General features: G+C 43.6%; 1 protein-coding gene across 5 annotated transcripts; it reads right to left on the bottom strand.

Moving 5' to 3' along the window:
* Nucleotides 1–1,395: 1,395 nt before the first annotated feature.
* SLC14A1 (solute carrier family 14 member 1 (Kidd blood group)) lies at nt 1,396–26,571 on the bottom strand. Of its 5 annotated transcripts, none has more exons than XM_079784561.1 (11): nt 26,398–26,571; nt 25,700–25,763; nt 23,139–23,304; nt 19,603–19,756; nt 18,198–18,387; nt 15,069–15,197; nt 12,807–12,999; nt 10,727–10,874; nt 10,420–10,554; nt 5,519–5,568; nt 1,396–3,916 (listed from the first exon to the last, which is right to left on the bottom strand). In XM_079784561.1, exons 3-11 carry the CDS (start codon nt 23,283–23,285, stop codon nt 3,743–3,745), a joined length of 1,320 nt encoding a protein of 439 aa, XP_079640687.1. In that variant the 5' UTR covers nt 23,286–23,304; nt 25,700–25,763; nt 26,398–26,571; the 3' UTR covers nt 1,396–3,742. The 5 variants fall into 5 exon arrangements, with proteins under 5 accessions (XP_079640687.1, XP_079640686.1, XP_079640689.1 ...); XM_079784560.1 differs by having other exon boundaries at nt 19,603–19,759; nt 26,398–26,570; XM_079784563.1 differs by lacking the exon at nt 23,139–23,304 and having other exon boundaries at nt 26,398–26,558.
* Between the last annotated feature and the right edge of the window lie 1,087 nt (nt 26,572–27,658).

Below are 27,658 nucleotides of genomic sequence, written 5' to 3'. Positions count from 1 at the left end.
TCTTTTAGATGACTTTGCATATATTGGTTCTGATCTATTGTATGTATTTTATAGTTAAATTTTAAGAACTGTGAAAGCAGACTTATAGGACTTTAAACTCTATTAGTTTATCTATTTGTTTAGATTCCTCCAGGATCTGCATTGCTAATTGTTTTAGCAAACAATGGTGTGTGGGGTTGTTAATGCCAGTACAAGGGGGAGATTTAACTATAAAGATTAAAGCCTTTTGGAAGGTAGTGTTAGGTAAGGGGGAAGGTTGAAAACATGCATAGGCATAAAACCGTGTTCTGTACTTAACAACTAAAAAAAATATTCTTGCAAGGTTGTCTGTAATAAGCCCCTTGGAAAATCCTCATCTTCAGTGGAACTTAACCTTCCAGCTCAACGTATTCTATGCTAATCAAGTGTGAGGGAAACACGCAAATCTGGACCTGGAACTCCCACAGGTGAGGTATTCGATGTCTGGAATCTTTGGCTGAAGAATCTCAAGACCTTTTCTCCATTTTCTATCTCAGACCAAAGGGGACATTTAATGACCAGATCACTCTCCTAAATTTATTATCTTGAAACAATAGGCAGGGGAGGTTTTGTTTTGACCGAGGGCACTGTAATGGGCCAACACATTGTGGCCTCCTTTTGTTTCCTGTTTGGGCTGCTTTTGAACTTGGAGTAAATTTCCATTCTTACCATGCTTTCTTTCAAGTATGCTAACCATGGATGAAGGGAGGTGGAAGAGAAGTGCTTCAGGTGGTAGAGACAAGCTGAGGCCTGAGGGCTTGTCCTAGAGAGCTGACTGCTGAGGCGTGCCATGGCCCAGCGTCAGCCCTGATGGGGTGCCTAGGGCCTGTCTGGGAATGCATGGAAGCTGGCTCTCTGCATTTTCATCCCTAGTGTTAGGAGCATTCCCTGAACATCTATAACTGCCCTTGGTATCCATTCTCATCCCTGTGTGTGGAGGACAATGATAGTTGAGAGGATACCCTAGGGCAGTGGTTGGCAAACTCATTAGTCAACAGAGCCATATATCAACAGTACAATGATTGAAATTTCTTTTGAGAGCCAAATTTTTTAAACTTAAACTTCTTCTAACACCACTTCTTCAAAACAGACTCGCCCAGGCCGTGGTATTTTGTGGAAGAGCCACACTCAAGGGGCCAAAGAGCCGCATGTGGCTCGCGAGCCGCGGTTTGCTGACTACTGCCCTAGGGCATGGGCCCATAAATATGAGTTGAACAGGCTTTGCTCAAATACACCTCTGGTGCTACTAACAAATATAAGAAATGAATAGGATTCTAGCCCCTTGAGATACAAGCAACACATACTTGCTCATGTGATTGTTAATATACACGATAGCTATAAAAGGCATGCGACTTTTAAACAAGATTTACACGAAACTGAGCTGTGAGTATAATTTATTCATATTCTTACAAAGAAATTTGTTATACAGACAATAGGAAAAAGTACAAGTGCTCCCTAAGAAAATGCAAACAATACTAAGATCAGGCTAATACTTAGTAACAAAAATTGCTTGAGAAAATCAATACCTTTTAAATTAGACAATGTACACGGCTTTAAAATGTTCCTATTTACAAGTCTGTGTGAGCTCACGGGAGAAGGTCTGTAATTAGCACACTGGGGAGAGTCCATTCTGCAGGTCGGCTTGGAGACATTTCAGAGGCCTCTGGTTCGCTCACACGGCCCAGGCTCTTTCCTCCTGGTCATCCTTGGTCATGCTGGCCTTTAGTCCTGCACCCGCTCCCCCAAGTCTTATTTCACAGATTCCCTAACCAGAGAGATTTCAGTTCAAACACTGAAAATTTAGTTTTTCCACAGGAATATACGTGACGCTATGACAGTTGCAAAAGGCTTTGGTCACAGGGTTTTTAAATTGGAACAATGTTTGTTTTCCTGAGAAAAGGAAGAAGTGAACTCTCCCTAAAGTATTCGTAGGTTTACTTCCCTTTTTATGCATGTTTATTGATTCAGCAAACTGTATATATAAATATTTTTTAAACTACATTTTTATTGATTTCAGAGAGGAAGTGAGAGATAGAAACATCAATGATGAGAGAGAATCACTGATCAGCTGCCTTTGGCATGCCCCCACACTGGGAATTGAGCCGGAAACCTGGGCATGTGCCGTGAATAGGAATCGAACCATGACCTCCTAGTTCGTAGGTCGACCCTCAAACACTGAGCCACACCAGCTGTATGTATATTTTGCACTGAGCACTGTAAACCCAAAGAGGGAAAATCCTTTAAGATTCCACAGCTCCTCTTTCTGCATTCTCCATACTGAACTGATACAAACTGAAGGAGAAGGGGACTGGCAGAACGTTCTACCGCCATCTCCAGCCCATTTGGCTATAAAATCTTTATAGAACCGATAACTTTTAAAAGAAAAATGGGAGAATCCTTTAACTGGATGTCTTTTCGGTGGCTCAAATATCATTGATTTCTGGGAGAGAATATTTTGAGTATTCAGAAAATAATAAGTTTTTTAAAGTCAAAATTCAACAACTTCTAAACACCCAGAAGTAATCTCACTGTAACGGTCAGTCTTTGTAACATGTAAGATATCCTCAAAGGAATTGAAAATATAATTTTAAAGGGCCCTCAGTTGTTGAGGACTTAATTTTACACATTCATGACATTTACAAGATTAATTTAAGGATTCAAGTAAAAATAGCTACGCTGAATATTTTATTAAACGGTAACTTTTCTAGCCCTGGCCGTTGTGGCTCAGTTGGTTGGGCGTTGTGTTCAATTGGGGGATGCCATGTTCAATTCCTGGTCAGGGCACATGCCTGGGTTGTGTGTTCTCACCCCATAGGGGGCGTGTAGGAGGCAGCCAATCAATGATTCTCTCTCATCATAGATGTTCCTATCTCTCTCTCCCTCTCCCTTCCTCTCTCTGAAATCAAGTTTTAAAAAATGTAACTTTCTATACTATTTAGGAACTGGTTAAGCCAAGAACTTCTCTTATCTCATTGAAGACAAATCCATTCTCACAAGAAAAAGATAATAAACTCCACCTAAAAAATCCCTTCCAATCTCCAAGAAAAGTAACAATACAGAATAATGTTGACTGACAGAAATTCTTTCTCCCTAATGCAGCTCTGATAGCCTGAAAAGAAACATCTTCGGCAAGTGAAATCCACACATTGACAACACGGAGGCCATCCTGCTGAGGAGCCGGGAGCAAGCTCAGCAATCAGCCGCCCCGCCGTGGTGACCACAGCTTATAATGTGTAACTTGCATTGATTTTTCACAAGTCAAACAGCTTATCTGAGATTTCAGGGTTGACTTCGATTTTATGACCAGGAATTCCATTTCCTTAAGGCTTTAGTTGGTTTACAGAGCTTAATTTTTAATACTGTTAATACCATTTAGCCAACCAAACATAAAAAATATCAATAAATATCAATAATTAGCTCCAGTCTCAGTTCTTCCTTTTGCTGGAGCATTTTGGCTTCATAAATATATTCCAGTCTTTGTGCCAATGCCCCGTGAGGGTTTAACATTCCATAGCCAGAGCACGTGGTCCCGATGCATCTCTCACATGTTTAGGGATGTCCCTGAAGTCTAAGAGAAAACTGCAAAATGAGCTTAAGAACAGATAGCCAGTGGGTTAGCAGGAAAGTGGTTACTAGTGAAAAACAATGAATTGCTGAGACTGGAAGCCAACTGGGGCAGTTAGTCAGAAATGACCGTGACCATGGCTGTGGATGAAGGTCGCTCTCACAGAGGGCTTTCCGCCAACATTTTCTTGGCTTGTAGGTAGAAGATACGGTTTTCTTCAGGGTAAGTGACTTTACTGAGGGGCATCCTGTAGAAGTTGGGGTTTTTTGAGGTCAGCAAGAGGAACAGTAGTGTGGCCAAACAGAAGGGCCAGGTGCAAGATGGCAGTCCGGCCTGGGGAGAAGAGACAAGCACGAGTTCCTTTGAGATCCTGTTGGAAAGCTAATCCACTCACAGCACCACCTCTCACTCCATCCTCATTCTGCTGGGGATGGGCCAGGGGGGTGGGGAGGGGGTATGGGTTGGGCATTGCTCTGGATTCTGCTTATGCCCATGGAGATTGAGTCTGAGCTCAGGGCCTTTAGCAGTTGAAAGGTCATCATCCATTCTTTCAAGGGGTCAGCTACATTTCCATCTTGTATATCTTTCCCTTGTTCTCAGATATTTAGACTTCTAACACCAGATGTGAAAAGATGATACTTGGCACAGAGATGACACCTGGCAAATCCCCAATGGCTCCTGACCATTCATCACATCCACAAGGCCCAGAGTGACCTCTCTACCCTTTGACTTCCACCCAGACTAGGTCTTAGACTCTACCTGCTTTCCTTCTTTTTCACTCTGTCTCCCAAATAGACTCTAAACTCCTTGAGGATAAGCCTCTCTCTTGTGCTATCCATGGCGACCCATGAGATTCTGAGAATACACCACATGCCCTATGCAAGGACTCCATGGGTGTGATGGTACCTAAACCTGGCTGCACATCAGAATAATCTGGGAAGGGGGTTAAAAACACAGATGGCCAAGCACCAGGTCAGATCCACTTTATCAGGAATGCCAAGGAACTGGGCCTAAGGGTCTATGTTTTTTAAAATCTCCCTTCCTCTGCTGACTGTTGTACAGCCTGTCCAATTCTGGTCTGTGGACTGATGTCTGTGGACCTGTAATGGCGCTTTGACATTCTACCAGAAAGATACTGTGTCTTCAGACAACCCTCCCAGATAAATTCTTTATGCTGTGGTTGAGAGGACTAGTTACTGTCTTGACCCATTAGCAGCCATGACCACATCCACATGGACTGAGCTATCAGAAACTGACTCTGCATCACCTGCAAAGGGGGTGATGCGAGAAAATCCAGGGCACTGGGAGGTGGTGGGAGGGCGGAGGGTCCTGGAACAGTCATACTGGATTCCTCAGGGAAGGGGAAAAAGAAAATCAAAGGGCCAGATAGTGCTGAAAAGAAAGGAGAGAGAGTGGCAGGGGACCCTTAATGGGCAATGATTTTGCCTATTAATTAATTCATCCAGGACATGGGTCTAAATAAATCCTATTGATGACTGACTGGGGACTTAAAATAAGATAAGGGATATGAAAAATGATTGGCTTGATTAAAAAAAAATTGAGTCTTTAGCTAATTGTCTTTTCCTCCCTTTCCTGCATTCTCAAGTACTACATAGTCCTGGCTTTCTGTTTCAGTAAAATATATTCTAAAGTCAACTTCCTGATGTTAAAGTCTAAACTTGGTAATATGTTACACAACCTCAATTTCACTTCCTTAAACTAAGCAATCTGATATTCTTAACAAGCCTGGTAACTTTAATTTGGACCAAAATTTACTGTGATGCTGGAAGGTGAGGACAGAGAGGTGCAAGGAAAGGGAAAGTGGTGGCTGTCACAGTCATGGATTCTGCCCTAGGACACCACCCACGTGGGCTTCAGGAGGGTTTCCATCTCACTGAAAGCTGACCAGTCATGCTGACGATAAAGCAAACTCACCACAGCCATCAGGTGTGACATGCTGACTCCCAGGTAGGCGGTGAACAGGGCTACAGAAAAAGAAGAGAGAACAGTGCTTGGTAGGCTTCATTTCATTGTGGGAAAGGCTGCCTTCTGGTATAAATCCCCTGGAATGTAAACATACACATTTTGCCAGCTAGCCCAGAACCCTGGTTGCAAGTATGTGTTTGCAGTCAGCAGCTCTGGGTTTGAATCCAGACTCGACCATGTGTACAATGGAGGTTATAGGAACATATCTCTCACAGGGTTGGTGCAAGCATGAAAGGAGATAATGCTTGGGCTTAGCACACAGTAAGTACTCAATAAAGGTATCTTTTCTGTGGTCACCATCTTGTTGCTGCTTTGCTGATACTTAAGGAAAAATCCTTCCATAGCAAATAAACTTTCCTGTTATTTTATCCAGGCAGAGTTGAATTCAAATAAAACTTATGAATATTTCTTGAGGTAGTATGGTTTCTATACTGCTTCTGACTGCATCTGGGATTCTCAAATAAAGTCAGTTACCAAAAAAAAAAAAAAAAATCAAAAAAAATCATGGTATTAAAAAAAGAAGAAGGTAGTAACTCAGAGATCAGCAGAAACTGAGTACAAATGTGGGACTCCTCCCCAGAATAACATTTTTTCAAATACCATTAAGGCTGGCATTCAAGCCAATAAATAAATATGCTATTTTTAAATTTACTTTGAGTAAAGCATGAATGCTATTTTTAAATTTACTTTGAGTAAAGCATGAATCTTAGAGTAGGTAATCTGAGTGGATGTGTGACTTTCAATGTAAAACAGCAAAAACAAAGACCTCAACTAGCAAATCATTATTTCTTCAGTTTTGGCTGAAGAGGGGGCTCAGGGAGGCTCAGGGAAGCAGCCTGAAGAATGATTTGCACACACCCTTGGGCCATCAGCACACACTGAGATATACTCGTCACCTAGTCTTCCTGTCTGGTGAGAAATCATATCAGCTATCTTAGGGGGCGGGACAGGAAATGGTGGGAGGAACTCTGTGATCCTCAATTCCATCCTTTTATCAATATTTTGTCTTTTTAAGTATTTTTGTTCAACAGTATACCTAATTCTTTCACATCTGAATTGTCTCATGCTAGTGGGAAAGGTTCGTCTTTGGAACCAGTTTGGACTTCAAATCCAAGCTCTGCCATTTTGTTTGTTGTACAGCAAATCACCCAACTTCTCAGAATCTAGTTTCATTGTTTGTTATGAGGTAACTTGGAGGTGTATTTTACAAGGAGGTGGTGAATCTCAAATAAAATCTTGTATTTCCACAACAGCAACTGTAAACTCACCCCTGTCATCACAGGATTGAGATATTTTTTTGAGCAGAAAGGTGCAACAGTGCGGGTTGAAAGGGTTTCTGTGCTTGGTTTCCATAATTTTATTCTCCCCCCCCATTTCATTCATTCATTCATTCACTCATTCAACAAATATTCACTGTCCCTCAGTTAAGCACTAGGGACACTCTATCCTTGCTCTTTTGAGTACCAGCTCTTCTATGACACATTTCCCGAGCACATGAGACATTATCGCCATTTCTCTCCTTTTAATACCTATTGCACTTCTAAGGCACAATCTTGGTGTTCAAGTCTCATATTGAACTTGGTGTTCAAAGTGATGTCCAATTCCAAGTTGCTTTTCTGTCCATAGTAAGTGTCAGACTATCTAATAGCAGCTGCCCATCAACTAAGACTTGCTGAGTTGGGCTGGGAAAGCTTTCATTAGAGGCAAATTCTGCACATCACAGTTTGTAGCTGATGACCCTGATAGTGTTCTGGATTGTCGAGGGAGAGAAAAGGCCCTTGAGTGCTGAAGGGAGGACTAGATTTCCACTCTTCATAGACAATGTCCCTCCCAACAGACCACCATGTGTGAGTCCTACCATCATATCCTGGCCACGCAAAAGAGGTACAAAATGTGTTTACAGCTTGCATTGATAAAATAGAGGCAGGGAAGGCAGCATTGGCAGGCTCTATCAGAGTTTGCCAAGTCTTCTTTCCTGAAAAAGCCATATAGTAGGGCACCTCTGTCATAAATACCTGTTATTTATTTACCTTGGTTGACAAGGTTGAGTTTTGTTTGACAGCATCATGGTGATATGGGCAAGCTGAAACTTGCAGTGGCATTTTACATGTGATATTTGCTTTACAAGAGGGGCTGGAGGTCTGTCTCAAAACTTGATGTCGAAAATGAAAAACACTGAGAGTACCCAGTGTGATGAAACAGACACCTTTACACACTGTTGGTGGCAGAGAAAATTGATATGGCTTTTGTGGGATGAATTTGGCATCTATTAAAAATTAAAATCGGCAGAGCTGGAATTTTGGCACCAGGGTGTGGGCTCTTAACTGATTTAATATACGGCCTTAACCATTATGCTAAACTAGTAAAGAAAATCTGATCTATTCAAAGGAAGGTAGGCATGGTAGGCAAAATCCCCAAAGATGTCTCCGTCTTAATCCCCAGAACCTGTGAGTATGTTACCTTACATGGCAAAGGGACTTTGCAGCCGTGACTAAGAAATCCTGATATAGGGAGATTATCTGGGGTCATCCAAATGGACCCAATGTAATCACAGGGTCCTGATAAGAAGGAGACAAAAAAGTTCTATCCAGGGAGTAGGATGACGAATGATCACTGTCTGCTTTATACTCCTCTGTATTGATAGAACTTTTGTTAGTTTTGTTTTGTTCAATTAGCCAGTGTTACTTATATAATAAAGAAAATAATGAAGATATTCCTGCTTTGGGGAAATACATCCTCAAATATCTTTGGTTTCACCTCTTTCCATAGCTGTCAAGACCTCATCCACAACTCTTATGATCAAAACAGTTTCTGCTTGACCTTTAAGGATGGGCTCAGGTTGTCCCCGTGCTGGTCCTGACCACCCTCTCCACCAACAGGAATTTCTCCTCCCAGTTCTTAGGACTTATGGAAAAGCCAGCTTCTCTAGGAGGTGCATCTCAATGATTCTAAACTGTAGTGTTCCCCTAAGAATCTTTCACTGTGGATGTCTCCTTGTTCTACTGTAAATGTCGTATAGGCTCCTGTGGGCTCTCTCTCTTACTCATCTGGCTTCTGCCCTTAACTGTAACTCTCTGTGAGCAAGAACTACCTGGGATCTAAAGCTTCTAAATCCCTAGGTCTTATAAGTACTGTTGGGACTGTATCATGAGTGTTTAATATGTATTTGCTGCCAACACAGAAAAATAAAGGTATGCACTCCAAATAAAGGTTTGAAACCTCAAACTAATCTCAGAAGAAAGATTCTAACCCCGCTAAGCTCAGGTGGCCATATAAACTGTTGCCCTAAGCTTATGAACAAGTATGGGAGAATGAGCAAGAAGTTTTGAAAGGGTTATTAGGGGAAATAGCTGTGTGACTATAAAATGACATATAAGTGGCCACTTGAGTTTTGTTATCCTTGCTGCAGCACCAGGAAATCAAAATTGCATGAGGCCTTGGAAAACCTTGGTCCCATACCACCCCCTGCCTAATGCAGAAATTCATTCTAAATCCTGCCTAACATGAGGTCTGCCATTTTAGTAATGACTTAGATACCTTGGATTGCTTAATCTGGTGACAAACTGGCTCTAGACAAATATTCCCATTAGATTTGAAGTAATTTCTGCACATTCCACTATCCCTGCACCCCTTTGTCCCCTAGGGAGTGTCATTCCCTTCAGTCTAGCACAGCGATTTTCAACTGCTGTGCCATGGCACACTGGTGTGCTGCAAGAATGTTTAAAACATGCAACACCTGACTATTTAGTCAGGGACACTGACCTCTTTTCCCTTAGATTGTTAAATAAAAAAAATGACAACAGCCAACACATCTGGTGTGAAGGAATCAAAGTCATACCTATTTTTTGTCAGCAAAAAAATGTATTTTTTTGTGTGACACAGAATTTTAGTAATTACTTTGTGTGCCATGAGATGAGAAAGATTGAAAATCGCTGGTTCTAGCACATTATCTTAAGTGCTTTTACTTGTATTGAATTAGGAATATCAGATGCTATGGGAAAATAAGCATCCCTCCCAATGGCCTGAGAAGTTCATTAGCTTTTCAAATCTAAATCACTGGAGTCTGTTTTCACCTAAGGCCTGGGCTTAACCCTTCAGGTTGTTAGCCAGTGTGGATTCTGGGTTTGCATTTACACTGCCTCCTCCCGCCCCCCCCCCCGCCCCCGCCCCCCCCATTGACAGGATGTCCTTTGGCCTTAGTTCCCCAACAATAAAATGAGAAGGATGGAGTGGCGCTCTCCAGAGCCCCTTCTAGCTCTGTGGGCTGAGTCTGGCTAGAATGCAGGGATCAGAAAGGGTTAATACAGCAGTTCCCACAATGTGGTCCCCAGAGCACCAGCACCAGTTCCAACTTACACTTGGTTAGAAATGCAAACTCCTTCCTCCACCTCTAACAATGAGCTAGGGTCTGCGGGTGGGCCCAGAAGTCTGCATTTTAAGAAGCCTCCCAGGTAGTTTGGATGCACACTCAAGTTTGAGAAGAGCTGGATTAAGGTGATCCTCCCAGGGCCACACAAAATTCTACCTGAGTCATCAGGGGAAATGGCTCCGTATTTAGCTTGAGTTATTTCCTTTTCGTTTCTTGGGTCAAATGATTAGTATGAAGAACACAGGACAAGTTGAGTTTCTATGCCCCAATATACACATATGATAAAATAGATAGTACCTTTCAATAGGCTCTCCTGTCTCAGAAAGGGGATGTCACTCGCCCTGGTCACATGCTTAGATAGCACGGGTCCTAAACAAGAACCCCAGCTCTAGTGTCTCATGCAGTCCTTTTGCACTGTTTGTCCTGGATTTTAACCCCATAGTCACCAGCACCCCTCCCCCCAGATGCACGTGCTACTCACCACAGGCGAGAGCCAGGAGGTGGGTTTGCCAGGTGAGCGCCATGAACATCCCTCCAATTGCAATGCAGGCCAGAGAGCTGTTGAAACCCCAGAGTCCAAAGTAGATATTCTCAAATGGAGCCGAAAGGCTAAGCCCTGTTAGATAAGACAAAAGCAGTCAGAGCAGCAGACACAAGGCAGGGTGCTCTGGAAGGGGCCTAGGGTGGAGGCAGCAACTGACAACTATTGGAAGGAGAGAAAGGTCTGGAGTGCAGAAGGTGCCTGAACAACACCAGGGGTGGAGGAGGAGCTCTCCATGCCTGCTCACCTGCTACTACCCCTATCGATGACCCGATTGCAGCGTGCAGGCACATGAGTGGGGAGGAAAGTAGGATGGCGCACAGGAAAATGAGCCCTGTCCACAGATTGTCACAGCCGTATATCTGACCAACACCCACAGGCAGGGATTTCAGTAGCTGTAAAAATAATTTAGGAAATAAAGTTATTAAAATAACTGGACAGAAACCCTTAGGACATCCACAAGCATATATGAAGTAATTTTAGATTTAGCGCATCTAATCTTTTGAGATAAGTGTCATTAATTTAAAAAATTCTCCCTCTCTCTTTACAGAAAAATCTCATTCCTATTTCTGCTTTATTCCCAGAGATACACCAGCCCTTCCCTGCTGTACTCAAAGCCTTCTCAGCACCCCCCTCTACTCCCTGCTCTCCTGCCTGCACAGACTTGTGGCTTTGGTAACTGTGGTGCCACTGTCCCACTGTGAGGATCTCCCATGCTTCCCCATGAGGATGGCAGGGACCACCACTTATACATCTACTGCTTTCAACTGTCCATCCATGCTGGGGCCAGTCCATCCATGCATCTCTACAGTCCATAGAAATATTATTGTTCCCATGCAATCTGGCGGTTAATGAAGTCAGGTGATCTTATCCACAATTCAGAAGCAGGTCTATACTGTGAGTTTGATTCTACCCTAAGCTGGACCCTAAATTCTTCCCACCCAATGCTGGATTTTCATGTCTGCACAAGCTCATTTCCTCTTTCTTCTAGACCGGAGAACGTGACACAGGCACATCCAGCAGAACTACCCCTCAGGTAGCCAGGGGCATGGAGAGTCGGGTGATGCTGAGGTGGCAGTTCAGAGGGAGGGGAAGGATAAGACCCCCACTTCCCCCAACCAGCACTGTCCGACAGTTGTCCAATACATGTGTCTACCGAGCACCTAAAATGTGGCTAGTGAGGCAAAGGAGCACAATTGTAATCTTACATTTTAATTAATTTTACATTTAAGTTAAAATACCCACATGGGGCTAATAGCTACTGTATTAGACAGTGCGATTATAGATCAATCAATGAATATTATACTATCATTTTTAATGGGGAGCTATAATACATTTTTTAAATTTTCCTTCTGAGTTATTTCCAAATGCTCCCATTCATTTTCTGAGCAAGAAACTAAAGAAAAGGCTATGTAAGCTTCTCACATGTTTTGATCGCCCAGCACAGAGGACAGCAAAAGGTGTTTTATAACCTCACAGTGGGAAAGCCAGTCTTTTGCACATGAGAAAAAGTAGGGTTTCTTTGGTTTTCAAGTGTTCTCTTGCTTTAAATAATCATGAAAACAAAGATATTTATTAAATAAACACCAATAGGGAAAGCTGGAACTTTATTTGGGTTAACCAGATGTTTAAAAATGGTGTTCTCTCTATGCACATCTGTAAAGAGGTACATAGTGTACAGCCTGTATTCAGCCTTTAGGGTGGTTCTCAAACTCTGGCCCACAGCACAAATATTTGGGGGCTTGCTATAGAGGTTCCCAGGCCACACCACCAGAGATTATTATTTAGGAAGTCTGAGATGGTGATTATATTGGTACTTAAAAGAACAATGATTCTGATGCCTCCTGAAGCTTGAGGACCCTGCATTATTGTACTTATTCTGTGAGATCGAACGTAAGAAAAGGCAGAACAGAGAGGTTCTGTGGTGGGTAAAACAGTAAGCAGCCAGTCTTTTTGGCAGGTCATGGAGGGCTTAGCCCCAGGTGGAGGTGCCTGCATAAGTGGCTAGCCCACATCTCACCCATCCAAACAAGGGCCAAGCTTGCAATGGAATGTGTGATTTCCAATGGAGCTATATTCTGGAATTAGCACTGCAGATCTTAGGGAAAGTTAGCTTTGACCAAATAGTCATTAAAAAAACAACAACAAACCCTTAGAGCCCAAAGCTTTGGAGAAGAACAAGTGCTTTAGCTAGCAAAATGAAGACAGGAAGCCTCCCCCACCCCAACTGAGTCTCTATAAGGCTCTGATGCCCATAGACGAGTAACCAGGAGGACGCTGGCTGTCTTCCAGAGCCAGGGGGAATGTGAAGAGATCGTGTATCTTACCTGCAGGCCACTGAGGTCAGACCAGGTGACATTGGGAACCGAGGTTATGGGTGTGAACAATCTGCCTGGGAAGAACGGATTGTAATGTCCTGTGGCTGAAAGGTACATGGTCAATGCCATGTTGAAGGGCAGGGTGAAGATAGGGAGGTCCCATTTGCCGAACACGGAGTTCAACCCACTTGAGAAAATTGGACTAAAAACAACAACAGAACAGAATGGAAGAATATGCGTGTGGCAGCCAATATTGACAAACTGAATCTCTCTACTAGCGATGGCTTTTGAATATGCCCCTAAAGTGCTGCCTTGGAAAACCTTTCACAGGAAAAACAAACAAAAAATCCAAACACACTTGAGATAAATCCTGTGGTAGACAGAATAATTCTTACATAAAGTAAAAAAAATCAACTCATAGTTTCTTTGGCTTTTGGAAAATTACATCTGGGGTTGCTTATAGTAAGCTATAAACCTCTAGATTTCAAAAATATTTTTCTATTATTTAAGACATAGGAAATAAAATATTATTTACACAGGTCAAAGCTGCATGTGTGACCTACTTGATCACATGCCCTTCCCTCCCCCTCAGAGGTGACCATGATCTTGAACTTGTCTATATCTCCACAAGTCTTTAGTGTATGTATTTTTTAAAAAGATAAACAATTATCTAAGGGAGGATGCAGGTGATGTGGGCTGGATGAAGAAGGTCTTAAACTCAGGGGGACAGAATTTTAGGTCCTTGAGCAGTTGAACTGTGTGACCTTGGGCAAGGCACTGCTTGCTCCTTAGGGTCCTTGACTGTAAGGGGGTTGAATTAGTTGGTCTCTGGGACTCTTTTGCACACTCACTTGTTGACTTATTCAAAGGGCCATCCCTTTAAGATCAGAACTTCAGATTTCATGGGTTGTGGGAGGGGGTGTAGTGAGCACCCACAGGCAATGACTCTTGCCCTTGAACCTGTTCTTCAGAGCAGTCTGGGAGTTACCTCCTGGGCAGGTGGGCTTTGCTGGCAGGTTCCCCTCCATACACCTGCAGGTGCAGCCCGGGTGGGTGGCTCTCCTGCAGACACTGTCCATAGCGGGCTTTACTTCTCATTTGTGTAGATACTAGTATTTTATATTCTAAATATGCTACAGTAAGAAGGAAATGTTTGCTTCGGAAAAAAAAATAAATAAAAAGGATTTAAGACACTGTCAGCATAGAAGCTAATTGGAAGAATTCAGGGTTTTTTGTTTTATTTTTTAAAAAAGGAACTGAATTCAGTAAAGAATTTTTTCCTCATTCCACCATGATGTGGATGCCACTCCTCAATAAAAATTTTTTTGAAGGGAGTGGGGCAGGTGGGTAAGGGGAGTTCATAGAGGCACAGTGGTTCTCAAAGTGGGATCCCTGGATTGGCCATATCAGCATTATCCAGGAACTTGTTAGAAATGCAAATTCTCTGCTGGCCCAGTTGAGCATTGATCCATGAACCAGGAGGTCAAGGTTTGATTCCTGGTCAGGGCACATGCTGGGGTTTCAGGCTTGACCCCCAGTAGGGGGGGGTGCAGGAGGCAGCCGGTCGATGATCCTCTCTCAGCACTGATGTTTCTCTCTCTCTCTCTCTCTCTCTCTCTCTCTCTCTCTCTCTCTCTCTCTCTCTCTTTCTCTCTCTCCCCCCCTTCCTCTCTAAAATCAGTAAAACCATATTTAAAAAAAAGGAATGCGAATTCTCAGGCCCCATCCAAGGTGAACCAATTTAGGAACTCTGGGGACAGGAGCCGCAATCTGTGTTTCAGCAGGCCCTGCAGGGGATTCTGATCGTGTGCAGGTTGGGGACCACTGATGCAGCCAGAGGCTTTCACTTTGGTTGGACTTTGGAAACTTCTGGGGCTTTTAAAACTCCCAATGCCCAGGCAACACCCCAATCAAGACTGATTACATCAGAATATTGGGGAGAGGGGAGAGATGGTATGAAGGGCCATATGTATCAGTGTGTTTTAATGTTTCCTTTTTCCAATAGACATAACCCGAATCTAAATTTTAAAAAATGATTTCTCTAGAAGTTGCATTATATACATAACATGAAATTTACCACATAACCGTTTTAAAGTGTGCACTTATGGAGCACTAAGTACACTCACTTTTTTGTACAACCAGCACCACCATCCATTCTCAGAACATTTTTCATCTTGCAAAACAGAAGCGCTGTACCCATTAGCAGTAACTCCCCATTCCCACCCCCCTATAATTTTTATAAAAGCATTTAGAAGACCAGTTACAACTTACCAAGTCATGGACATCACGGAGACAGGGAATAGCAGCCACCAGAAATAGTCCCCCTTGCTTGAAAAGATGGCCATGAGTAGCCCCACGAGGGTGGCGTTGTAGCCGTGCAGCCCGGCTGCGATTGCTGACCTGCGGGGAGAGCACAGCGTGGACATTTCCCAGGTGGACTGTTGGCTGGGCTTGCACATGGTGACACTTGCAAATTCCAGGTCAGATTCACATTAGAAAATGAGATTATATTTAGAAATCTATTCCCAACTCTATAGAAGCCGAATACTACTAACGATGTGAAAAAATACAAATGCACACTTAGAACAGCCCCCTACGGAGGCATCAGAGCTAACGATGTGCCAACCCGGTTCTGTTTCCTTTAGCCTTTCCTGTGGGAAGTTCTTATTTCTTTGAAGTCATTGAGGGCCTCTGACTTGAATAAAGCTTTCAGATGAAACTGTTTTTGAAATCTGATTTTCTTGGTCAGGCGTAAGATTCTTGGAATGTAAATTCACTTTCACGGTGCCCTTGATTTTACAATTTAACATATATTTTATCATCCCGTGCTTCCATTTTGTTGTCTCCAAATGCACATTTCTAAGTTAGTGCAAAGAAAGACAATTACTTTTCTTTTACTTGGCAAAGTACTCCACTTAATTTGGTGTGTATTTAGCACCTAATCTTTTCCTGGGGCCCCTTTTGCTTCTGAGCACTTAACCTTACTTCCTTTTTATTCTTTCATTCCAGAACCCGTATTGTATTTCCCCCCCTTACTATTATTACCTCTCACGGAAATGGACATGTAGACAAAAAGGGGCCACATACTAAACCTGAGAAGCTTAGGGGAGGCCTGTCTGGGGGAGGGAGGGATGCCTACAAACTCGGAGACCTAAAGTAACGTCATAGGATGGTCTGAAATGAAAACTTTCTAACTAAAAGCAGTTCCAAGGCAGGTGGTCATGCCCTAGGGAGGTGTTCTTCTCTAACAAAGTTCAATCTTGACCTTAACTGAGCCTGTCTATTGTCTTTTTGGATCTGCAATATCATACCCCTGGAATGTCAGGGTAATTTTCTTTTTCCAGACCCCTTAGGGCACAAACACTGCACCAAAGCAGAGACCTCAAATCCCCTCATTGTTATTATCATGTTATCCTATACCCACCTAAATAAAAGAAATATGTATCTTAAGAAAAAAAAAGTTGTATTCCTTTTACTTTTTACCCACTCCCAGAGATTTCCCCGCTTTTCTTTTCCCCTTCCCTAATCATCACCAATGGATTTCATGTAACCCCCTTAGGTCTTCCCCTTTGATTCTAATGTATAAAATAAGTGGTAAAATTGACATTTTCTGGAGCATTTTTCTCAATCCCTTGAGGTTTCGTCTCCTGGCAATTGTGGCCAGTTTGGCTCAAATAAAAATTCTTCCAGGTTTGGACATTTCTTACATTGACTGTTGGCCCTGCATGTCATAAGATTTAGAGGATTCTAAGGGAATATGTTCTTTTAAATTTGAATTTATTGGTGTTACATTGGTTAATAAAATTATATAGGTTAAGGCGTACAGTTCTATAATACATCATCTGCATATTGTGCGTTCACCGGCCCAAGTCATGTCATTTTCCATCACCATTTACCCCCCTTTACCTTCTCCTGCCTCCCCTCACCCTCATTTTCCTCTGGTAATGACCATACTGTTGTCTATGAGGTGTTGTTTTTTTTCTTAATCCCTTCACCTTTTTTTACTTAGCCCCCCACCTTCTCCCCTTGGATATTCTGTTTCTATTTTGTTACTTAGTTTGTTCTGTCACTAGATTCCACATATAAGCAAAATTACACGGCACCTGTCCCCATCTGACGGACCCACCCCACCCAGCACAATGCTCTCCAGGTCCATTTGTGCATCTGCAAAAGGCCGGATTTCCTTCCCGTCCATAGTAAAGCAGCGTTCCATGGTGTAAATGCACCACAGCTTTCTTATCCACTCATCTGCTGATGGGCACGTGGTAACCTCACTTCTACTCCTGGTCAAAATGGTTCCCATGTTATAACTGGGAACTCGAAGCCATTGGCACCATGAAGGGCCCGGCATTCAAGGTTGAATGAGCCACAGGTGTGAAGATCATGGAGTGAGTGGCTAAGATCAAATGCGGGGCCTGAAGGGGAGGTGACACAGCCAGTGAGCCACACTCCTGGGTGGCAGAGGATCGCGTGAGAGTTCCTTGGCTTGTTGGTAACTGGAGCAGGAGGCACCCATGATCAGCAAGATGATGTCACGCTGAGTGAGAGCATTAGAAGAAGGACTCCCCGTTCAAAAGTCCTTTGTTTACCTTTAATAATACCCCAGGCCGTGTGGGAGGTGATGCACTTTGTATTGATTTAACCCAGGAAGTGATAACGCCCTTCACAAATGATGCCACTGGAGAACTAATGCAAAGACGTATCCTCTCAACAGCTGACTTTCAGAATGAATGCTTTAGTTTGGTCAAGAAATTTAATGGCAATGCCTACAAGTTGTGGAACACGCTGGTTAAAGCAACAAGAAAATGTATATTCACTTAAAACAGAGGGTTGCTGTTTTAAGGCTGTCCTTTGAGGACTGGGGTGAAGAAAAGAGATTTGTAAACTAGCACGTGTGAATGTGCCTGGTCTTCTAAAATATACCTGATAAGGAAAATGGGTCAACTTTCACTAGAGCCAAGCAATGAAGGAACCTTTGCTATGGCACAGTCCGAGGCCACACCTCCAAAGTGGAAAGACCATTTCTTGACATGAACTGGGAAAGGGTTTAACCTAAGATACTAAATCACCTTCTACAGATAACAAATCAAGCTCTTTGGAGCTGATGCAAAAGTGGAGCATTTGCTGACTCTCTCCCCAAGAATCTTCTTAGGCAATGCACAGTAAGAGCTATAAGAGCTTAGTTGTGTAATGACAACCCACAAGGGATTATGCATTGACTTTGAACACTGGGAAGACCTGCAGCCTCGCTGGAGGAACAGGTTAGTCAGGAGTGTTCTATACCCCTGATGGGTGTCAGCTCATCTCTCCTCCTCCTCCTCCTCCTCTTCCTCCTCCTCCTCCTCCTCCTCCTCCTTCTCTTCCTTCTCCTTCTCCACATCCTTGGCTGGATGCACCTACCTGTCCTGACTGAGCATCAGGGCTGTCAGGGTGGAGACCGTGGTTGCTACAAAGCCATTGAGAGCCCACCAGGGGTTCTGGACCAGGAGTCCCACCAGAATCAGGATTCCACTGATGGAGTTGTTGACAAGCGCCACCTGGGATATGCCCCGAAGAATCCAGTCGAAGAACTGGAGCACTTGGGGTTTGTCTGCAAAAGACGATGAGGGCAGAGTTAGGAAAGCAGTGAGGAGCCCCAAGTTTAGGGCCCCCTTGAGCAAAATCATCAAAACCCCCTCTGATGAAGGTGAAACTTTTTTTTAAAAATATTCTTTGAACAATTTCTCTTTAGTGGCACCCAGATCTCTAAGCATCCAATTTCTTTATGCTCAACCCACACTGCCCCTAGTAGAATCTCAGCTCCAGAAAGTGTCAAATGCACTTATTCACCATGCGCAGAGGTACAGACGTTTAAGTCAAAGGACTGAATTACCAATAGTAAAATTTTAGATTTTAGGTACTGAAACAATAAAATGGAGCCAGTTGTTTTCCTCTGATAAGAGCAAGATCCTGGCCCTGACCATTATCTCCATAAAAAAAAAAGTTTGAAGAGGCTTGCAGGTTAAAAGATAAAAAGTTTTAAAATGGGGAGGAAAGAGATAGAAAGTAGGTGAATACAGTCAAACCTTGGTTCTCAAACTTAATTCATTCTGGAAGGCTATTCAAGAAGTGATTTGTTTGAAAATGGAATCATTTTTTCCCATTCGAAATAATGTAAATTGAATTAATCCATTTCAGACCCCCAAATGATTTACTGTTTTAACCTTTCTTATATACAGTACATGTCTAATGTATTGTTTAATCTATAAACAAACATTTCTTAAATGTATCGAACCATCCCCTTTAGCCTGAAAGGAATCACTTTCAGTACTCGGTCCAGCTCCCAGTGATGTCTTTCAGGGGTGCAGGTCTTTGCTTGTTCACATATTGTTCACATATCACTGCCTCTGAAATGCTGTCACTGGCTAAGTGCTTGTCATTTATCCAAATCAACAACAGTTTTTCTGCCTCTTCAATTGCCTGTGATCATAGTTTCTTTCGCACTCTTAGCAACATTAGCTCTCTTGATGGCCTCTTTATGTTTTAAAACTGTGCTAATGATTGATTTTCACCAGCAACAAAAGCATTCTCTCCTTTGTTTGTTTCCTGAGAGACGCTGAAAGGGTTGTCAGGTCCAAAACCAAAGCTTGGTTCTACGACAACCAAGACATTTCCCCGCCCCCCCCCCCCCCCCCCCAACAACTTGGTCGAGACTGAGATTTGAGAACCGAGGTTTGACTGTATAACTAAAGAGATGAGTAGAAGAATCAGCGATTTCTTCCAAAGCCATTTCTCACATCTCTTCAAGGGATGGAAGCAAAAATACCTTTAAGCCAGTCTGCAAATTCTTTCATGTCACCGGTGACATAGCCAAGAGCCTTGGGAAGGCGCCTTCTCCTGCGAGACGGTGAGGTCAGGTTTTGACCCCGGTCCACCTTAACCATAGTGGGACTGTCCTCCATGGCTATCTCTTCCCCTGGCTCCTTGAGGAAAGAACAGAGCTCATAAACACCCGCGTGCAGGCTTCTCCAGGCTGGTCAGCATAGGGCCTGGTCACAGTAGCCACAGGGGATGAGTTTAAACACATTATTTCATCTGGACCATGACATCTCATGATACTAAGAAAGCACCATTTTCCTCTTGAAATATCATCATGGAGATGATTGCCCAAACCCAAATTCCATCCTACTTTTGTGATTACTGTCTTTGATGCTACCATGAGAAGGTTCTGGTCTTTATTTTCATAAGGTTCTGCTTCTAATTCAACAAACATTTATTGAGTGTCTATATCCTGCATTCAAAGATGTCTTTCAGCCTAGTGGAAAAGGCTGGAAAACAGTTAATTTCAACATAACGAGGCAAATAGTAATGTAGAAAGAGCTAACATCACATGCTTAAGCTTCATGCTGTCAATTAAAGGAGCCAGCTATCAGATTACAAAATGGTGCTTACTGATGCAGATCAATCAGCAGCTTTCTAAGACCAACAGCCTTTTAAAATTAAAACTTAATTTTATGGAAAAAGGCTTTAGGTATGTTTAAAAGTTTGAAGATAAGGGAAATTTTAAAAGCAGTTTGTGTGTGTTAACACTGCCTAAGAAACCCCGTCACACACATTCTTCAAATTCAAAGATTACTTGAATATGCCCAGCTGGAGTGGCTCAGTGGTTGAGCATTGGCCTATGAACCAGGAGGTCAGGTTCGATTACTGGTCAGGGCACATGCCTGGGTTGCAGGCTGGGTCCCCAGTGGAGGGTGTGCAGGAGGCAGCCGATCAATGATTCTCTCTCATCATTGATGTTTCTATCTCTCTCTGCCTCTCCCTTCCTCTCTGAAATCAATTATATATATATATATATATATCTCACATCAGACAACCACTTCAATAATTCCTCATTTTTGAAATTTGTTATTTAAATGTTTTAAAACAGGCAAGAATAACATTACTCAAAGGTATAGGAAATAGGTAGAGTGGGAGTGGACCACACTGTTGAAAACCAAAGAGTTGTAACCCAAGAATTGTACAATAGAAGGATGTCCCGGGTGTAATTATAGTAAACATGCTTCAGAAAAACAACATCAACATCGCCATGACTTGTGTTCACTATGAGATTCTTCCCTTCCCATGATTAGTGTGAATGAGAAAGCACCGACATCACCAGAATATGGTACTCTGCAGACAGAACTGGTTTCATGGTAGACACAAAAGAATATCAATGATGCCATCTCAGAGGTAGGCAAAGGGAGAAGACAATGGCACAACCACCTGGAGCATGCAAGAAAGGCCAAGAGCACAACCAGGTTAGTGTGAAGTAGGTGAACACCAAAACCAGAAGGCATAACTGGGGAATGTTGAAGCCACAGGCACATAAGACTCGACCACAGAAATACCAAAGCCCATGTAGATAAGCCAGCTCACCTTCTACCTGTGGCCAGGCTGTGAATCAGGGGTTCTCATGGCTATTTTTGGCCCCTTCATTGTTCCATTTACCATGGCCAACAAAGAGCTATTAACAGATAGAAAAGTTATGCTCTGTTTTTCTTCAATCCCGACTCTAGTTTTGCCTTCTATTAACCCTAACATGGAAATCAATGTGGGCAACTGACTTACTATTACGTAATAATCGTACTTGAATTGTGTTATTTCACTGTTTAACTAACCATCCTCCTTTCAAACAATGGTGAACCATTAATCATAACACAAAGTAGAAGGTATTTATGGAACACATTCCAGATTAAGCTTATTTTGTTTTGGCAAAATAGTGTTAGATTCTTGCATATGTGAGACTTCCAATGAACCTTTGCATTAAGAATCTCTTTAATTGAAAACTGCTGGAGGCTAGGAGCCAAAATAAAGTCTATATGGAGCTCACTGACCCCACGTAAGCATGTAAAACTGAATTAGTAAGCAATTATAAAAAATTGTCTTTTATTTCATAATCTAAGTGATGGCTACCACTTATTTTCAGATATCTCCCTCTTTAAATCTCATTACTGAAAATATTGCTTGGTAAGCCCTTCCCTAGCTACAGTGACTCGTTTTAAAAGCCAGGCCAACTTATTGGAGGCATCAGGCTTCTGATCGGGCAGCCACAAAAGGCTCAGATACAACTGCCCCGAGTTTCTCAGATCAGCATGGAAGGAAAACATTAGAGGGGCATTTTCCATCGAGAACAGAAACGAGTGGGTATATATGGGTTATTCTGGGGTGAACAAATTCATGTTCTCAAAATTTCCAGCCTGCGTTTATTTATTTTAGAAGGCTTTAAATACACATTGCCTCCGAGATTTTGGAGATACAGATACAAAACTTGATAGCATAACTGGCCAGACGTGATCGGGAACCTGAATGGCCTGAGTTCCCTGTGGAGCCACCCAAAGGTAAAGACTGAATTTTCATCTCAGTCCACAGCCCACCATCAAGAAGGCTTATTGCTACTTGTCTCTCCAGGGTCCATGCCTGGCATGCGTGGTAGGGCCTCCATGTCTTGGACACAGGAGTCTTCTCCTGAGTTGAGCAGACAGCTGCTGCCGATTGGGAGCCAAAGAAACCATTTGTTCTGAACTACGAGAAGCTTCTGGAGCCCCTGGGAGTCCTGACTACTTGCTCTGGAACTCAGGCATGAGCACTGCTTATGAGAAGCCTGTAGCTTAAAGGCTGCAGTTCATCCTACAAGTTTATCACCCTAGATCCGTGGTCGGCAAACTGCGGCTCGTGAGCCACATGCGGCTCTTTGGCCCCTTGAGTGTGGCTCTTCCACAAAATACCACGGCCTGGGCGAGTCTATTTTGAAGAAGTGGCGTTAGAAGAAGTTTAAGTTTAAAAAATTTGGCTCTCAAAAGAAATTTCAATCGTTGTACTGTTGATATTTGGCTCTGTTGACTAATGAGTTTGCCGACCACTGCCCTAGACTCTACACATCTACTTAGGGAACTTTAAGAATCCACACAGCCTACTAGTAACTGGAAAGGCAATGGAAGGCAATGGAAGGCAATGGAGCAAGGATCATCCACTGATGTTCAAACATCTCAAATCTAACTAAGTAGGCCATTAACCTTTAACAAAAAGCAGGACAAGAACATGCAAGCAAGAAACCCTAATAAAAGAGAAGCAGGATAGAAACCCCAGACTAGTTTTTCCTAGCTTTTCCATCGTTATCCAAACCCAGCGGCTCACCCATCCAGCCTCTGAACCATGAGAAGTGCCCCGTGAGTTTCTGGACTCAGCCCCGTGCCCATCCGGGCGGCCCAAGCCGTGCGCTCAGCAGAGCGTGAGGACCCCACTTCCCAGGCTCCACTCAGAAAGACGCGGGAGCGCAGGAGCCAAGGCCCCCGGAGACAGCGGCTGCAGGAGGAAGCATACCTGTTCCGGCGGCCCGCGGGCCAAGGCCAGCTTTAGCCGGGAGAAGCCTCCGCGCGTTGCCTCACCAGCTTTATTTCCAAAAAGGTTCCTCCAAAGAGGAACAGGAGAGGCGTCACCAGCGCCGCCAATCAAAGACCGTCCATTCATCCTCCTTCCTCTCCACACTCTCCATACATGACAAAGGGCAAAAAAAATACAAGAATCAGCAGGACGCGCGCCTTGGTTGTGCCGGGCAGGTGGACTGCGAGCTGGAGGGAGGCAGGAGCGTGCCAGGTGTGTTCCTGGGTGGAGGAGATGTGGCCCCCGACTGAGACCTCTAACGGAGAGGGCCGACTTCTCCATCAGCCAAGCGCTCCATCAGCAAAGAGACAATGAGCTGACCACAGACATCGAATGTTCATGTTACATTGCTTAGAACGAAACAAACAAAAACAAACCCAAAACGGTGGCAAACCGTTCTGCAAAGACAGCGACACAGATCTTGTTCCGCTGCGCTTTTCCACTCCCAGGAGGCTGGCCGACCTGAAGCCTGCTCCAGTGGGAGGGCTGGGCTGCCGGCTCTGAAATGCTTCAGGGCAAACGGTGAGGGCTCCATCCTGGAGACAGAGGCCCAGGTAACTGTTTCCTCAGTCTTGTTCTTCACAAATGTGAGAAGACGTGGTGCGGACTCTGATTTTCTGTAATAAGATACTGGCTACACTTAACTGCACAGAGAAAGCCCAGTCTAAGAGAGTATGCTAAATGGCATTTTTTTTTCTTGTATCTGAATAACAATTGTCAAATAGGGGACATCATCTTGTTAATAATAAACAATTCTTAGTTGAATTCTACAAGTGTGGCAGCTTTGTATTTATTTTTTTAAACTTCCGTTGCATCCAAGGAGATAATTCTTCCTTCAGTAGTTCCAGAAAAGTTGTGTGTGTGGCATTTCTTTTTCTCTCGCCCTCTTAATTTTTACTTTCTTCTACTGCCCCAGTAGGAAACTCGAGAACTTACACTCTACTAGAGTCATTCAGAATAATCTCCAGTTGTGGGATATATCCCTGTCACAGCTTAGAAAATAACTGTGTGCATGTGTGTTTATCTGTGGTTAAACCATCTGGTTTGTTAAGTACCAAACTGATGTGTCTATGGGTTACATTATACATATTTTCATTTGAGAAAGAGCAATGGTAAGACTCATCTCATACACGGTTAAAAAAATAAAGAGGAAAAAAGGAAAGAAAGCGATAACAGAAACCGTCACATTGCGTCAGAATAGACGCTTAGCCCTCCTGCCCCTGCAGGGCTCCTGCCTTCCCCCCACTACCCAAATCAGACACATCTTGGAGAATCACATCCTTTGAGCTCAACATCAATATTTTCTTAGAGCCCAGAGACGGTAAAATTTAAGAGCTAGGTGGGGTTTTAGAGAGTGCATAGTTCAAGCCTTCGTTTTATAGAAGAGAAAACTGAGGTTCAGAGTGGGGACCGTCCAAGTTCACTCAGCAGAGTCAGTCTTACAGAATAGGAAAGCCTTGGTGGTTCTTTGTCTTCCAGTCTGGAGCACATTAACTCCACCCAAGATTCTACTCAAGTCAACAACCGGAGAGCAGCTTCGGAGAGCAGCCTGCAGCAGGCGCTAGGGCTCAGGGGGGTAGTAGACGCAGCCTGTCTCCAGGGCTGCCTTGAAATAACTCAGAGATAGATGGGGGTTGAACAGTGACAAAAGGCTCGGCCACCCCCAGTTTTACCCTGTGCCCTGGCCGGAACCAGTGACTGTTCTGACAAATAAACATCTCCCTGTGCCTTGAAGTAAGCCTCATTCTCCTGCATCACGGACACATCCACACCAAGGCCTGTGTGTGCTGAGCTTAACGTCCTGAGAATGTTCTGGAAACTGCTTTCTGGCAGGAGTCAGAAAGCCTAGATCACTAGTGAAACAAAACAGTGCGCATCATTCAAATATAAGGCAATGTCAGAATTTCAATCCAACCAACACTCCCTATTTTATTATACAAAATAAAACTCGTTCTATTGTCAGCATATATTAGAAATTCGTGCAATTAGAGAGACCTGAAAGTCTTTAATTTTCTATGTTTCAAGTACAGGCATAACTTGGAAATATTGCAGGTTTGGTTCCAAACCACTGCAATAAAGTGAATAGCTCAACAAAACAAGTTGCACAATTTTGTTGGTTTCCCAGTGCACACAGAAGTTATGCTTATACCACACTGTAATCTATTAAGTGTGCAATAGCGTTATGTCTAAAAACGCAATGTACACACCGTAATTAAGAACAATTTATTGCTAAAAAATTGCTAATCCTGATCTGAACCTTCAGCAAGTCATAATCTATTTTCTAGTGGAGAATCTTACCTTCAATTTGTTAACCATCCACCCCCTCAGCCCCCAATTTACACAAAGCACAATAAAGCGAAGTGCAGTAAAACGAGGTATGCCGGTATCACTTTAAAAAAACAGTACAAAGTTTTGGATATGGATACAGAAGAAAGAATTGAAATATTCAAGCTCTTCCATTTTAAAGACACGTTCAGCATTGACATTTATTTGGTACTTACAATACTCTTTATTTTAGGTAGTTTTTGATATTAAGTGGTGGGAGGTGCTCGGTTGTCCTTAAAGCTGTAAGCAGAAACAAAGAGAATGCTGTCAGTATTCCTGCCTCCTGATTAAAACGCCTTCCTCTTGGGAACGTGCTACTCCTAGCAGCCTGGAGGTCTGAATTCCACAGTAGAAAGTGCAGCTGCAAGGAACTTGCCAAATGCAGCATGCTCTCCTGAAGCTGAGCACTCCCCCTGGAGCAGGGCAGCACATGCCGGAAGATCCATAAAACCAGATTAGAAAGGGCCATCGCCAGTGGCCCACTTTTTTTTGGAGTCAGTTATGCCTCCAACTTGACTTCATTATTTCCAGAACCCAGCCCGAAACGCCCCTACAGCAGTGATGGGCTCAGTCACTCAGCACGTCCTGGAGACACACCTTGCTGCAGACCCTCTCCCACGGGGAGCTCAGGTGCTGGGCCCCCACCCTGCTTCAGAGACCATAAGCAAGGGCATGGCTTCCAAGCTTCCAGGAAGAGGCCTGGGGCTTTGGGAAGCTGCTTTCTAATCTAGCAAAACTCTGACTTTGCTGTTTCTACCCAGTTCCAGACTCTCTGAAACATTTCTCCATTCAAACAAAGAAAGGGGAAAAGGAGCAAATTTTAAAGTGGACCAAGCACCCCACAGAAGCGAATAGAAATAAGGAGGGTACTCACACTCCAGCTGGCTTCCCCCGGGGCAGAAGGCACTGGCTGATAAAGCCCGGCCGGGCTCTGCTGAAGGGAGGGTGCTTAGGAGGAGGCAGTGCTGGGAGGGAGGCACCCAACAGTTTTATAGTCAGAACCCCACTCAGCTCTCTCCTCCCACTTCAGGCACCAGTGCCAAAGCAATTGCTGAGAGACTGGTCCCCTGTCCTGTACCTGATGTCCTCTCTCTCTCTCTCTCTCTCTCTCTCTCTCTCTTTCTCTCTCTCTCTCTCTCTCTCTCTCTCTCTCTCTCTCTCTCTCTGTCTTTGCCATCCTTTCTATGACATTTCAAGGTCTTTGCTCAGCCATAATCCTACTCAAATTCATCTTTTCCTTCTCCATGCTGTTTCCAGTAGCTCCTACCCTCACCCTGAAATACGTTTGGGAAAGTTTGTAACTGAAAAGGATAAAAAGGGTATCACTTTAAAAACCAAGGGGGCAGGTTGCTAGGCAATGGACTCTGGAGCGAGGTGACTGCACCTGGGGCGGGGGGAGGGGGAGTTTTCTCTGAGACGGGACACAGCTTCTGCACAGGTGTAAGAACCCAGCAAGGTCCGAGGGACGTGGTGCGAGGGTGCGGGGTACAAGGGGTAGACAATTTGTTTTTTTTTTTGGAAATCAAGCTGCCCTTTCCCCAGCGAGGAGAAAAAAATACAAATGTTTCCCTGGACCGTCTCTCTATCTACCAGTAGGTGAGAATCCCAAGACAAATTCCACTGCCCTTTAAAAGTCCAGAGGCTACACGGTCAGCAACATCGTGATAAGTGCACACGGTGACAGGTGATTACCAGGATCAGTGGGTGAACACATTGTAAGGTCCGAAACTGTTGTATCACTATATTGTACACGTGGAACTAGTACTACCAATATACGATTGTATACAGACGATACTTAAATAACAATAAATTTTAAAACAGTCCAGAGGCAAACATTCCATAGCAGAGGAATCTAAAATTGAAGTAAAAAAAAAATCCGTTTCTTCCTCATTCTTCTGAAATGTCAGTTTTGTGGCATGTTCTGTATGGCAGGAATGTACGTCAGGTGTACTTCACGAGCACAGAAAGCTGTGCCCATGTCATCAGTCTTTCTCTCTGGGCTTCCCGCCCGCCTGGAGGAGCTGATAGCCCTTGTCAGTGGTCAGCAAAGCAGCGGCAACTCTCTGGCTCCACCCCCTGGACACCCGCCAAACCACAGGGTTCGCAGTCCTCTTGGGGACTCCATCCCTCCCGTT

Source organism: Cnephaeus nilssonii (assembly GCF_951640355.1).
Source record: "Cnephaeus nilssonii genome assembly, chromosome: 11".
NCBI classification, from domain to species: domain Eukaryota; kingdom Metazoa; phylum Chordata; class Mammalia; order Chiroptera; family Vespertilionidae; genus Cnephaeus; species Cnephaeus nilssonii.
The sequence above is the reverse complement of the archived record's forward strand: the minus strand, read 5'-3'. Positions and strand labels throughout refer to the sequence as shown.

Excerpts from the sequence above, each read along its gene's own strand:
- SLC14A1 (XM_079784560.1), bottom strand. The coding sequence starts at position 23,285 with ATGAATGGACGGTCTTTGATTGGCGGCGCTGGTGACGCCTCTCCTGTT. Across the intron at positions 19,760-23,138 it reads CCCGCGGGCCGCCGGAACAG|GAGCCAGGGGAAGAGATAGC; the intron begins GTATGCTTCCTC and ends TCTTTCCTCAAG. Across the intron at positions 5,569-10,419 it reads CCTCCTGGCTCTCGCCTGTG|CCCTGTTCACCGCCTACCTG; the intron begins GTGAGTAGCACG and ends CTTTTTCTGTAG.